The 11,160-nt window shown below is 35.0% G+C and overlaps 1 protein-coding gene across 5 annotated transcripts in view; it reads left to right on the forward strand.

Moving 5' to 3' along the window:
• Positions 2,123-11,160, forward strand: part of LOC107642824 (histone-lysine N-methyltransferase SUVR5) — an 11,469-nt gene continuing 2,431 nt past the window's right edge. Inside the window, exons 1-6 of one of the 5 annotated variants that reach the window (XM_016346302.2) lie at positions 2,123-2,230; positions 5,448-5,991; positions 6,567-6,869; positions 7,001-7,111; positions 7,861-7,971; positions 8,240-11,089. In XM_016346302.2, the coding sequence (XP_016201788.1) occupies positions 5,524-5,991; positions 6,567-6,869; positions 7,001-7,111; positions 7,861-7,971; positions 8,240-11,089 (3,843 nt within the window). In that variant the 5' untranslated portion in view covers positions 2,123-2,230; positions 5,448-5,523. Of the gene's footprint in view, positions 2,231-2,268; positions 2,663-2,685; positions 3,006-5,447; positions 5,992-6,566; positions 6,870-7,000; positions 7,112-7,860; positions 7,972-8,239; positions 11,090-11,160 lie in introns of those variants that run through there. The other 4 variants (XM_016346301.2, XM_021122980.1, XM_016346300.2 and 1 more) reach the window with 4 other exon arrangements.

Genomic DNA, 11,160 nt, shown 5'->3' on the forward strand with positions numbered 1-11,160 from the left:
AGATATAAAGATATAACAAATTTTTTAAAAAAATAATATTTTTAATAATGAAAAAATTATTTATATACTTATTTATATCAGGCCTGCTATACATACAAGCAATTTTGACTTACAAGCTATACAAGTTGGTCAAAGTCCACGAAAAAAACACATGCACCACTCTTTTAGAATTGAACGTCCAATACACGCGCCTTAATTACCCTTCCACAACACGTTCACTCTTCCTCTTCTTCCTCAATCAAAACGCAAACCGTTCAAATTCAAGAAACATTCGAAACAAACTACGATTTTACAGAAACGTTCCAACTCCTTGTGAAAAGTAGAAGAAATCAAGAAAAAAAAGATACAAATCTCCATAAAAAAATCACCAGAAAAAACGAAGAAACATTATTCAAGGTACTGTTTTACTATTCTTCTAGGTTTTTTTTAGATTGTCTCTGCCATGTGTCTCATCATTAACCAGCAAAACATTAAAAGATTTCAAGAAGAAAATATACTCTCTCCCCCATGTTTTGGGTGTATTTCTTAAATCTTTTGGGTGTATTTCTGTAACCGTTTAGGTGTATTTCTATAAACCTTTCTATAATCGTTTGGGTGTATTTCTGTAATCGTTTGGGTGTATTTCTGAAGTTCCATTATTTTCAAAACAATTTCAAAGCTTGATTTCAGAAACCATGAAAATCGAAAAAAAAAACGAAGCAAGAATATAGAGAGAGAAAACGCACGTAAATGGCGAAGAAAAACAACGAATAAAAAGATAAAGAGAGAACGCACAAAGGAGATCTAACAAATTTAGCAAGAAACTCGAAAAAAGAAACGAAATCTTTTGAAAAATAGAAGTTATATATTTGCGCATTAATTGATTTGAATTGATTTAAAAGTCTGTTAAAGAGGCATGTAACCTAAACAGCGCGTTTAGTGGGTTTCGTTCTCTTCAAGCTTGTAAAGCTTGTAATCGCAAAACACTTGTATGTAAAGATTTTCTCTATTTATATTTTAATAAATAGACTGAATCTATTAATAATTAGATGTTCAAAACACATTAAATTTAAATTTATTGTATCTCATATCAAATAAAAAAAATAGACTCTTAATAGACCACCTAACCTATTTTCATTTTTATCATCTACCGTATCTATCACTTAGACATCAAAATTCAAAATTATGATATGCTTCTAAGTTCTAACTAATAACTAATACGTTATTTAACTACATTCATTATTGAATATTATTTACATGTAATTTTAGCTAGCAGATTGTGCTTCACTTTTTAGTAATTTACTAATTTCTCTTAAAACAATGCAAAAGGAATAATAAAGCTAAGAACAAATTATATCTAATGTTTGGTTTGTTATTGACACATTTTTTTTTAGGGTCCTGTTTTGTTAGTAAAAGAAACTTGAAAAAGAGAGCTTTGACCCATTTAGATGACATCCCTGCAAACGAAACAAAAATATACCTTCCAACAAAAACTAATACGATAGACCTTACATTAGAGGTATCCATTGCGTTGTTGGGTCAACCCACACCAATCTATGGACTTCAACCAAACCCAACTCACAAATTCCAGGAAAGTTAGGTCAATGCTTTGGAATTAAAAGCATTCAAGACCAAAAAAAAATTTTAAAAAATTAAAAGCATTAATTTAATTTTTAAATAAAAAAATCAAGTAAATGTATTAGATCGAATTGGAAAATCTCTAATGAATGAGATATGTCATGTGGTGTGTTGTGGACTTGTGGTATATATCAGGAAGATTATTGGGTAATATGTTCATTTTCCCATAATACCCTCCAAATAGTTGAAAATAAATAACTATTTAAAGCAATAGAAAGAAAACTATTAAAAATAATTAATAAAAATAATACTGTAATAATTTACCATTAACAGATCGAAGAAGTAATTATTACACCGAATGTTGATCTAGATTCTAGAACAAAGAAGTCGTGATACGACGTCGTTGGGTTTGCCATTATCGTTACGACCATGCGTTTTGTTGTCCTTTCCCTTTGATTATCCTTCACTCCGCTTCTCCCTTACCCCATCCAAACTTATCATTATATTATATATATAATATATATTACATACTTTACATTATTAATTAAATTTTAGCTAAAAAATCATTAGTATTTCTATTACACATCCGAAGAGAGGTGACTGCAATTCACCAATCTCGGCTGCAGAAGGAAGCCCCAACTTGGCAACTTCTAACCCATCCATTACTCCTAAGGTCAGGACCCATTTTTTTCGTTATTACCACTACTACCCTTTTCTCTATTCTTCTCCCTCCCTTTGTCTTAAAAAAAATGGAAATATTGGGTCGTCTTTGAATTTGGGCACGGGGCCTCAGCTGACCACCCCTCTTTCTTTCTTTTCATGCCTAAAATCAAGAGCCGCACTTGCTATATATATATTTTATTAAAAAATAAAAAGAACCCTGTATCTGTATCTATATTTCTATGCCCCCATCTACCTATCACTAACCATTAACCAATAGTGCTGCGAGAGGGAGACAACATTTTTTCATTTCACATAAAAACCAATTTTTTTTTTTTTTCATTTTCAACCACCCACCCACCCCCTTCGGCAATAGACCCTGCAAGTGCGCAAGGTACCCCTCATCTCACTGCATAAACTTCCCTCCCTAACTCTTTTCCTTAAGGTACATTACCACTTACCCCCTTTCTTACCTCCCTTTTATTTATCTCTCTATTTTCCCTAACACAATGTATATTCTATTTTCATGTCACATTTTTTGTGTGTCTCAATTTTATTTTTATTTGTGTCTGACCTAGCTAGCTCAACTCCCCCACCCCCTTATACATATGTATCCATGTTGTGCACCTTATGTCTAATAGAAACATATGTCTATGTCTATATATTTTATAATAAAAAAAATCTATAGGTTACAGAAAAAAAAAAAGACGTACTAGTAATGGCAGGAGTGAAGATCTTACCCCTATTTGGTTCAACGTTTTAAGGAGCACTCTCTATTATATGTTGAGGTTATATAACTGATGCCCGATTTTACTTTTTATGATTCTGCAGCACTTAATTTCTCAATTTTAAATTTTAATTTTCCAATTTTGAGACATGCAGTTAGTTACAATTACAATAATACATGCAAGTTCCGCATCCTCATATGATTGATTTCACACACTGTGGATATGCTTAGGGTTTATCATCTTGTGTTACTGTCTAACCACAATAATAATGCTGCGATTTAGTTCCATTTTTTCAATTGGGTCTTCGCCATTAAGGGTTTTCACCTTTCTATGAGCTAGACTTTAAATTGAGCATGTTCCTGTGCTGATTTTGCGTGTGCGGGCTTCAAAGTTTGAAGCTTTATCTTGCTGCTTCTCAGTAATGTATTGCTGTGACAATAAAATAGAAAAACAAAGGATTTTTTTTTTTTTTTGAAAAAAAAAAACCTTTTATTAACATTGTGACAATTAACAGATAACGATGCAATTGGTCATTGTTGGTTATCTGTTTCTGTTCACATTACTAATTGGCAACACAGAATCACCAATGTTTGCTGTTCGTTTCTCTTTGGTCGGGTTTTTTTGTGGGATCATATTCTCGTATGAATTTTAAGGTTGCATTTTCGGTTGGACGTGTAATAATTGGGTGAAAATATATATCGATTAATTTGATATGCAAATTTATACATAAAACTTGTCCGTTAATATTTCCAATATTTCCTTAAGATTTTAAACTGAAAGATTTAATTTTCTAATGCTAATACTAGATAAATTTTATTCAAATCAGCCAGTCGCAGTTTATGTATTATTCAAATGTCCGTAATACTAATCCGTTATGAAGTTAGATGTGAATTATTTTATTTTTTCATCCCAGAAATTATTCAAAAATTAAAAATTTTCATATGATAGCAATGGGGGTTAGGCATGGCGGGATGAGGGTGATAAACATGGTTCAATCTCCAATGGAAAGATTTGTCCACGTTTCAGTGTACGGATGTATCTTAACGTGATTGACCGAAATTGAAGATTCTTGTTGGAAATTCACTTAAGAACATATAAAGATTGTTCTGTTATTTCACATTGAACTGGTTGAAACAGAGATTGAACATGCTTGATTAGCCTCTGCTTATACTTCCACTTAATTGAGGTCCGGGAAAAAAAAAGTAATAAATATATAAATAAAACAACAGGTGGGAGGAAGGGTAGTGAAGTCCTTATTTATTTTTTTAACAGGAGGGTAGTGGAGTACTGGAGTCTTAACAGTGAATCATAATCATATATTGTGTCAATTTTATATATATATTTTCACATTTTTGTATTTGATTATAATTTTGATTTTGTGCTATATTTTATTTGGTTCTGTTTATCAAATTATATTGAACTCCATCACCAAATATTGTAATGAACGAATTAATAATTTTCTTTTACATACTATTTTATATTTGAATACTAGTTATGAAGCTCCAACAAGAAATTGAAATTAAATAGCATGACATGGAATCCAATAAAGTTTGGGCAAATTATACTGACCCCTCCTAAAGTTTGGTTAAATTTATTGTGAATTCCTTTTATTTGCCCAAATCACATTGAAATTGACTGTGAAATTCACCTTTTAGGAGAGTTCTGTATTATCTTTATAGTGGTGTTCTGTGTCACATTTTATAGAATAGAAAAATACCGAGAATAATAGTATCTAAATTTTAGGAGAGGGTTGAATTTCATCAAAAGTGAGGCGTATGTAATTTTCTCTGAAACTTTTCAACAAACTAAGATGCATTTGCTCAGCTCGTTTTTAAAAACAATTGGGCTTCATTGCTAAACATCTTTGTGTTTCTTAAAATTCATTATTCATTATTACAGTAAAAGTATAATGAATATGAGATGCTTCTTTTCAAGGTATAACTCTATTACTATTATTAGTATTTAGTGCTATGTGGGTAAGAGTATTTAGTTTGTAACAAAACAAGCTGCTACTATAGTCCTGTGTCTTTGAAGTTTGAATGGTTAATAATATACATTATATCTGTAGTTATTTGTTTTTACCTGGTGGTAGCTATGTCTAGAGGTATTGGGAAATTAAGAAAAACTATAAGTAAAATAATGAAGAAAAATTTAGATTTTAATAGTTGGACTGTAAATAGCATTTCTAATCCATAGAGAATTATAGATAGAATTTCATTAGCATATAGTTTTGCCTGCCTACTAATTTCGTTTTGCTTGGAATTTGGACTAATCTAGACAAATTTTAGTATGGTTTTCTTAATGTCAGGAAACAGTCTTTTGGCACTCAGTATGAACTTGTGTACATTTGACCTTTGTAGATCACATGATGATGGTTTTGCAGTTTTTATTTGACACATTTTTGCCATTTAGTTTGGATATTTTCTGTTTCTCTTTTATGTTCAACCACGACTCATGAACTACTACGTCAAAACTGAGTTTTGCATGCAATGAATTGAACAGGGTGGTGAGATAGGGAATCACCAGTGATCAGTGAGCATGTGTATCGTGTAATACTGTCTGTTTCCGAAATAGTAACATGGAAGTACTTCCCTGTTCTGGTGTTCAATGTACAGGGGAATCTGACCGTCCTCAGCAGAATCCAGGGACAGCCTTTTTATATCAGGGAGAACCTAATTACCCTGAAAATGGTCAACAAGTTAAATTTGGAGACAGTCAACTGAATGAATTGTCACACAAAATGGAAGGGTCTCAGATAGAAAAGCAAGGTGAAGAAAAATGGACTGTCTGTCATTTGTCGACTAATTCGGATGTTCAATGCAGCAGAGATTCAGGTTGTGGCTTTCAGGGGGAAGACCAGAAGGAAGACTCCGCTCTCGATGATCTTGATGATGATTTGATAAATGAACCTTGCTTAACCTCTGAAAATTCTCTCTTGGTTGTGGATACGATTGAAAGCGAATCACCAAACAACAGGGAAGGAGATTTATCATTTTCTGAACCCAAGTGGCTAGAGGGGGATGAACCTGTGGCATTATGGGTCAAGGTAAACCATATTTGTTGTTGTTAAGATACAAAGCTATTCATTTGCTGTTACCTATTAATGTTTGTTTTATGATATCAGAACTTCTTTTACCAAGTGGCCTAAAGTTCAATCTTTTCACTTCTATTTGTCCAAATAAAATAAATTGTATTTTTGCACAATATAGGTAGGTGTTCATGGTGTATTCTCCTTGTTCCACACCCAAAGCGTTCTTGCTTGAGGGAACTTGTTAAATTGTGATTTCATTCATTTGCCTCTATTAAGCTCGGTTGAGGGGTAGATTATGCTGTCAAATTTAGTTGTTTATTCTCTATTAGATAGTCTTTTAATGATTATTTATAATTCTCCATACAATGAGAGTGTTCGTTGCTCATTACTCTACTGTTGCTTCTCTCAAGTTTTCCTATTAGTCACTCAAAATCCTCGTTTTACTTATCTGATTGATCTGGAATGCCATATCATAATTGTCCTTGAGCTGTCAAAATCACACAATTCCTTTGTGTGAAACACGTGCTCATGCATACTTAAAGCTTTTCTGATTTTGCATTCATTGTATTGTGACTTGTCGGATTTTTCAGTGGAGAGGAAAGTGGCAGACTGGCATCAGATGTGCGAGAGCTGACCGGCCATTATCAACTTTGAGAGCAAAACCAACTCATGGACGGAAGAAATATTTTGTCATATTTTTTCCACACACAAGGAATTATTCTTGGGCAGATATGCTGCTTGTCCGATCAATCGATGAGTTTCCCCATCCTATTGCATATAAGACTCATTGGGTAGGATTAAAAATGGTAAGCGACTTGACTATTGCACGGCGGTTTATAATGCAGAAGCTAGCTATTGGAATGCTGAATATTGTTGATCAGCTTCATCCAAATGTAAGTGGTGGTGGTCCTATTTCTTGTTCTCCATCTCTCTTTTTGTAGTCTTGATTTTTCTTTTTATTTCTAAATTGAATACTTTTATTGAAAATAGAAGCGCTAATTTGAGATTTATGCAATGGATGTAGGCACTGACAGAAACTGCCCGTGATGTGAAGGGCTGGAAGGAATTTGCCATGGGTGCTTCCCATTGTACTGGTTATTCAGAATTTGGAAGAATGCTTCTAAAGCTGCACAATGTAAACTTCTATTTCTGATGATTTATGATGGTTAGGGTGTTTTGGCTAATAATGTTCAACATGAGCTTTACACCAAATTGATTCAGCATGACAATACTGCTAACATAATCATATGGTGAAATGCTAATGGTTGATATTTATTGACTTATTATTGTATTAGGTTGTCAACAGCCAACATTAAAAACTTTGTTTACTCTTTATGACATGGATCTGATTAGCTACTTTGTATACATTGTTGGCCCTGGCATTTTTCTACTGCTACATGGTTCTATGGATTGCATTCTCTTAGATTAAAAAAAATACTGATTTGACACTTGTTTGCGCATGATTTTGTGTTTTTTATTTCTGTACTGTTCGTGTTATGGGATGCAACTTGCTGATAGGACAAGGTGACATCAACTCGTTAAAGAGGCACATTTATTCTTCTTCACTTTTAAATTTGACATCAACTCCTGGGCTGAGCCTGAGCATATATTACCTGTACTTGATAATTCAGTTAGTGATTGTTAGATTTCATTGTTGGTTGAATTACCAACATATAGTTGAAGTTGAAATCTAAACCTTCTAGTCATGTATTCCTTTGCTAGTGCAATTTATGTTGAGCTGCGTTACAGTTGTAAAAATGTTTAAATCTTACTATTCTTATATTTCCTTATACAAATACATTTATTCTATACTGCGAGCCAGAAATTTTCTTAAGAAGTTACTTCTTTGGTGACTGAAGTATTGTCCTACCTTTTTCCTTACAGAGCATATTGCAGCCCTACATAAATGCTGATTGGTTACATCATTCTTCTCACTCTTGGGCTGAAAGATGTCATATTGTGAATAGTGCCGAATCTGTAGAGCTGCTGAAGGAGGTACCTTGTAATATTGGCTAATAATTCGTGTATTATTGTATCCAGAAAAAGGATACTTCTTTCAAAACAAGGTGTAAAACATTAAAAGTGTTCATCTTTATTTCTTGAAGGATGCCTTAAGAAATTTCAATGATACTTCTTTTAAGGTGCTTATTGAGAACATATGTCAATGCACATGGAACGATGAATGCAGAAACTGTTTAAAACAATGATTACAATGTTTTGTTCAGTATTTTTAGCTGATTGAATTCCTTATCCTATTGTTCAGGAATTGTCTGATTCTATTTTATGGAACGATGTCAACTCTCTTTGGAGGACACCGGCACAACCAATGTTAGGTTCTGACTGGAAATCCTGGAAGCATGATGTAATGAAATGGTTTACAACTTCACCTTCCTTATCTTGCAGCAAAGACACACAGCCACAGACTCCTGATGCTTCGTATGCTGCAAACCTTCAGGTTTCTAGAAAACGGGCCAAACTTGAAGTTCGTCGGGCAGATACACATGCTTCGCAAGCGGAAAGGAAAGATGTGAATCAGTCTGTTGCTCTTGAGACTGACCTTGGGTTCTTTAAGAATCAAGATACATTGAGCCTATTAGCAGCTGAGAATGGTAAACATGAAGATGTTAGGGAGGTATCTGCTGCGAACGATTTAACTAGTAATGTGACCAATAAATGGAATGAAATTGTAGTTGAGGCTGCCAATTCGGATTGCTTGCATACCAAAGGAATGGAATTAACACCTGTGAGTGAAATGGCTGTTTCAAAATCAGTAGAGCCCGGTAGTAAGAATCGACAATGTATAGCCTATATTGAATCAAAGGGAAGACAGTGTGTGAGATGGGCAAATGATGGTGATGTTTATTGTTGTGTACATTTGTCCTCTCGATTTTTGGGCAGCTCAGAAAAAGCTGAGAAGCTGGTTCCAGTTGATACTCCTATGTGTGAAGGTACTACTGTTCTGGGTACAAAATGCAAGCACCGGGCCCTACCTGGTTTTCTATTCTGTAAGAAACACAGGCCTCATGATGAAACAGAGAAGATCTCACATTCGCCACAAAGTACACTGAAAAGGAAACTTGAAGAAAATTATGCTGGTTCAGTGAACACCTGCAGAGACATTGTGTTGGTAAATTCTGAGAGCCCACTGGAAGTGGAGCCAGTGTCATTCATTGGCGGTGATTACTTTCAAAGAAAAAGCAGCTTAGGTGAGAATCCCACACATCCTGATAATAATTATGATGCAATGAAGGGTCTGCACTGTATTGGTTCTCCTCCCTTTGATGACAAGAATCCATGTAGAGAAGCTCCTAAGCGATATTGCTTGTATTGTGAAAATCACCTTCCTAGCTGGCTTAAACGTGCAAGAAATGGGAAGAGTAGAATTGTATCGAAAGAAGTGTTCACAGAACTTTTGAGGGACTGCAGCTCGTGGGAGCAAAAGGTGCATTTGCATAAAGCATGTGAGCTTTTCTACAGGCTGTTCAAAAGCATTTTATCACTAAGAAACCCAGTTCCTAAGGATGTTCAATTCCAGTGGGCTTTGACTGAAGCCTCTAAAGATACTAGTGTAGGAGAATTCTTTACAAAGTTGGTTCATAGTGAGAAGGCTAGAATCAAACTAATTTGGGGATTTGGTGATGACTTGGATGTATCTCCTATCATGGAAGAACCACCACTTTTGCCATCCACAACCACTGATAGCATCGATAATGAAAATGCCATTAAGTGTAAGATATGCTCTGCAGAATTCAGTGATGACCAAGCTCTTGGTAACCATTGGATGGATAGTCATAAAAAGGAAGCACAGTGGCTGTTTAGGGGTTATGCATGTGCCATTTGTCTGGATTCTTTTACGAACAAGAAACTGTTGGAAACACATGTTCAAGAGCGACACCATGTGCAGTTTGTTGAACAGTGTATGCTTCTACAATGTATTCCTTGTGGTAGTCATTTCGGAAACAGTGAGCAATTATGGCAGCATGTTTTATCAGTTCACCCTGTTGATTTAAAGCCATCAAAAGCTCCTGAGCGGCAAACTCTCCCTGCTGGAGCTGGTCAAGATTCTCCAGTAAAACATGTCCAGGAAAACTCTGCTCCTTTGGAGAATAATTCTGAGAATCCGGGTGTCTTGAGGAAGTTCACTTGCAGGTTTTGTGGGTTGAAATTTGATTTGTTACCTGACCTTGGTCGACATCACCAAGCTGCCCATATGGGACCCAATCTAGTTAGCAACCACCCTGCCAAGAAGGGGGTTCGCTACTATGCATATAGATTAAAATCTGGCAGACTTAGCCGTCCTAAATTTAAAAAAGGTTTGGCAGCAGCATCATATAGGATCAGAAATAGGGCTAATGCTAATCTAAAGAGAGGCATCCAAGCAACAAAATCACTTGGCATGAGGGACATGTCCTTACAACCTCGTGTAACGTCATTACAACCTCAGGTGACAACATCCTTACAGCCTCATGTAACTGAAACATCAAAGATTAGTAAATTCGCGGAACATCAGTGCTCGGGAGTTGCAAAAATTTTATTTTCTGAGATTCAGAAGACTAAACCCCGGCCCAACAATCTTGATATTCTATCAATTGCTCGCACTGCTTGCTGCAAAGTTAGTCTTGCAGCCTCACTTGAGGAGAAATTTGGAATTCTACCTAAAAGAATATATTTGAAGGCAGCAAAACTTTGTGCTGAGCATAATATTATTGTAAATTGGCACCATGAGGGGTTTATTTGTCCTAGAGGCTGCAATGGTTTGAAGGATCAAGCATTGCTCTCTCCCTTATCATCTCTTCCTAATAGTTTTGTGAGGCCAAAATCTGTAAGTGTATCAGATCATGCAAGTGATGAGTGGGAACTGGACGAATTTCATTGCATCATCAATTCACATGGTCTAAAGTTAGGATCACTGCAAAAATCTTCAATCTTTTGTGATGATATAAGCTTCGGGAAGGAATCAACTCCTGTGATTTGTGTAGTAGATCAAGAACTTTTGCATTCTATCAATAAGAATGGTTCCAATGATCAAGATACTGACTCTGCTATGCCTTGGAAGAGCTTTACCTATGTTACAAAGGCAATGCTTGATCAATCCCTTAGTCTTGATTCAGAGGTAGTTCTCACTGTGAATCTTGAAATTTACTTTCCTAGGCACACATGGTTGAACTTCTAATATTCCTTCTT

Source organism: Arachis ipaensis, chromosome B05 (assembly GCF_000816755.2).
Source record: "Arachis ipaensis cultivar K30076 chromosome B05, Araip1.1, whole genome shotgun sequence".
NCBI classification, from domain to species: domain Eukaryota; kingdom Viridiplantae; phylum Streptophyta; class Magnoliopsida; order Fabales; family Fabaceae; genus Arachis; species Arachis ipaensis.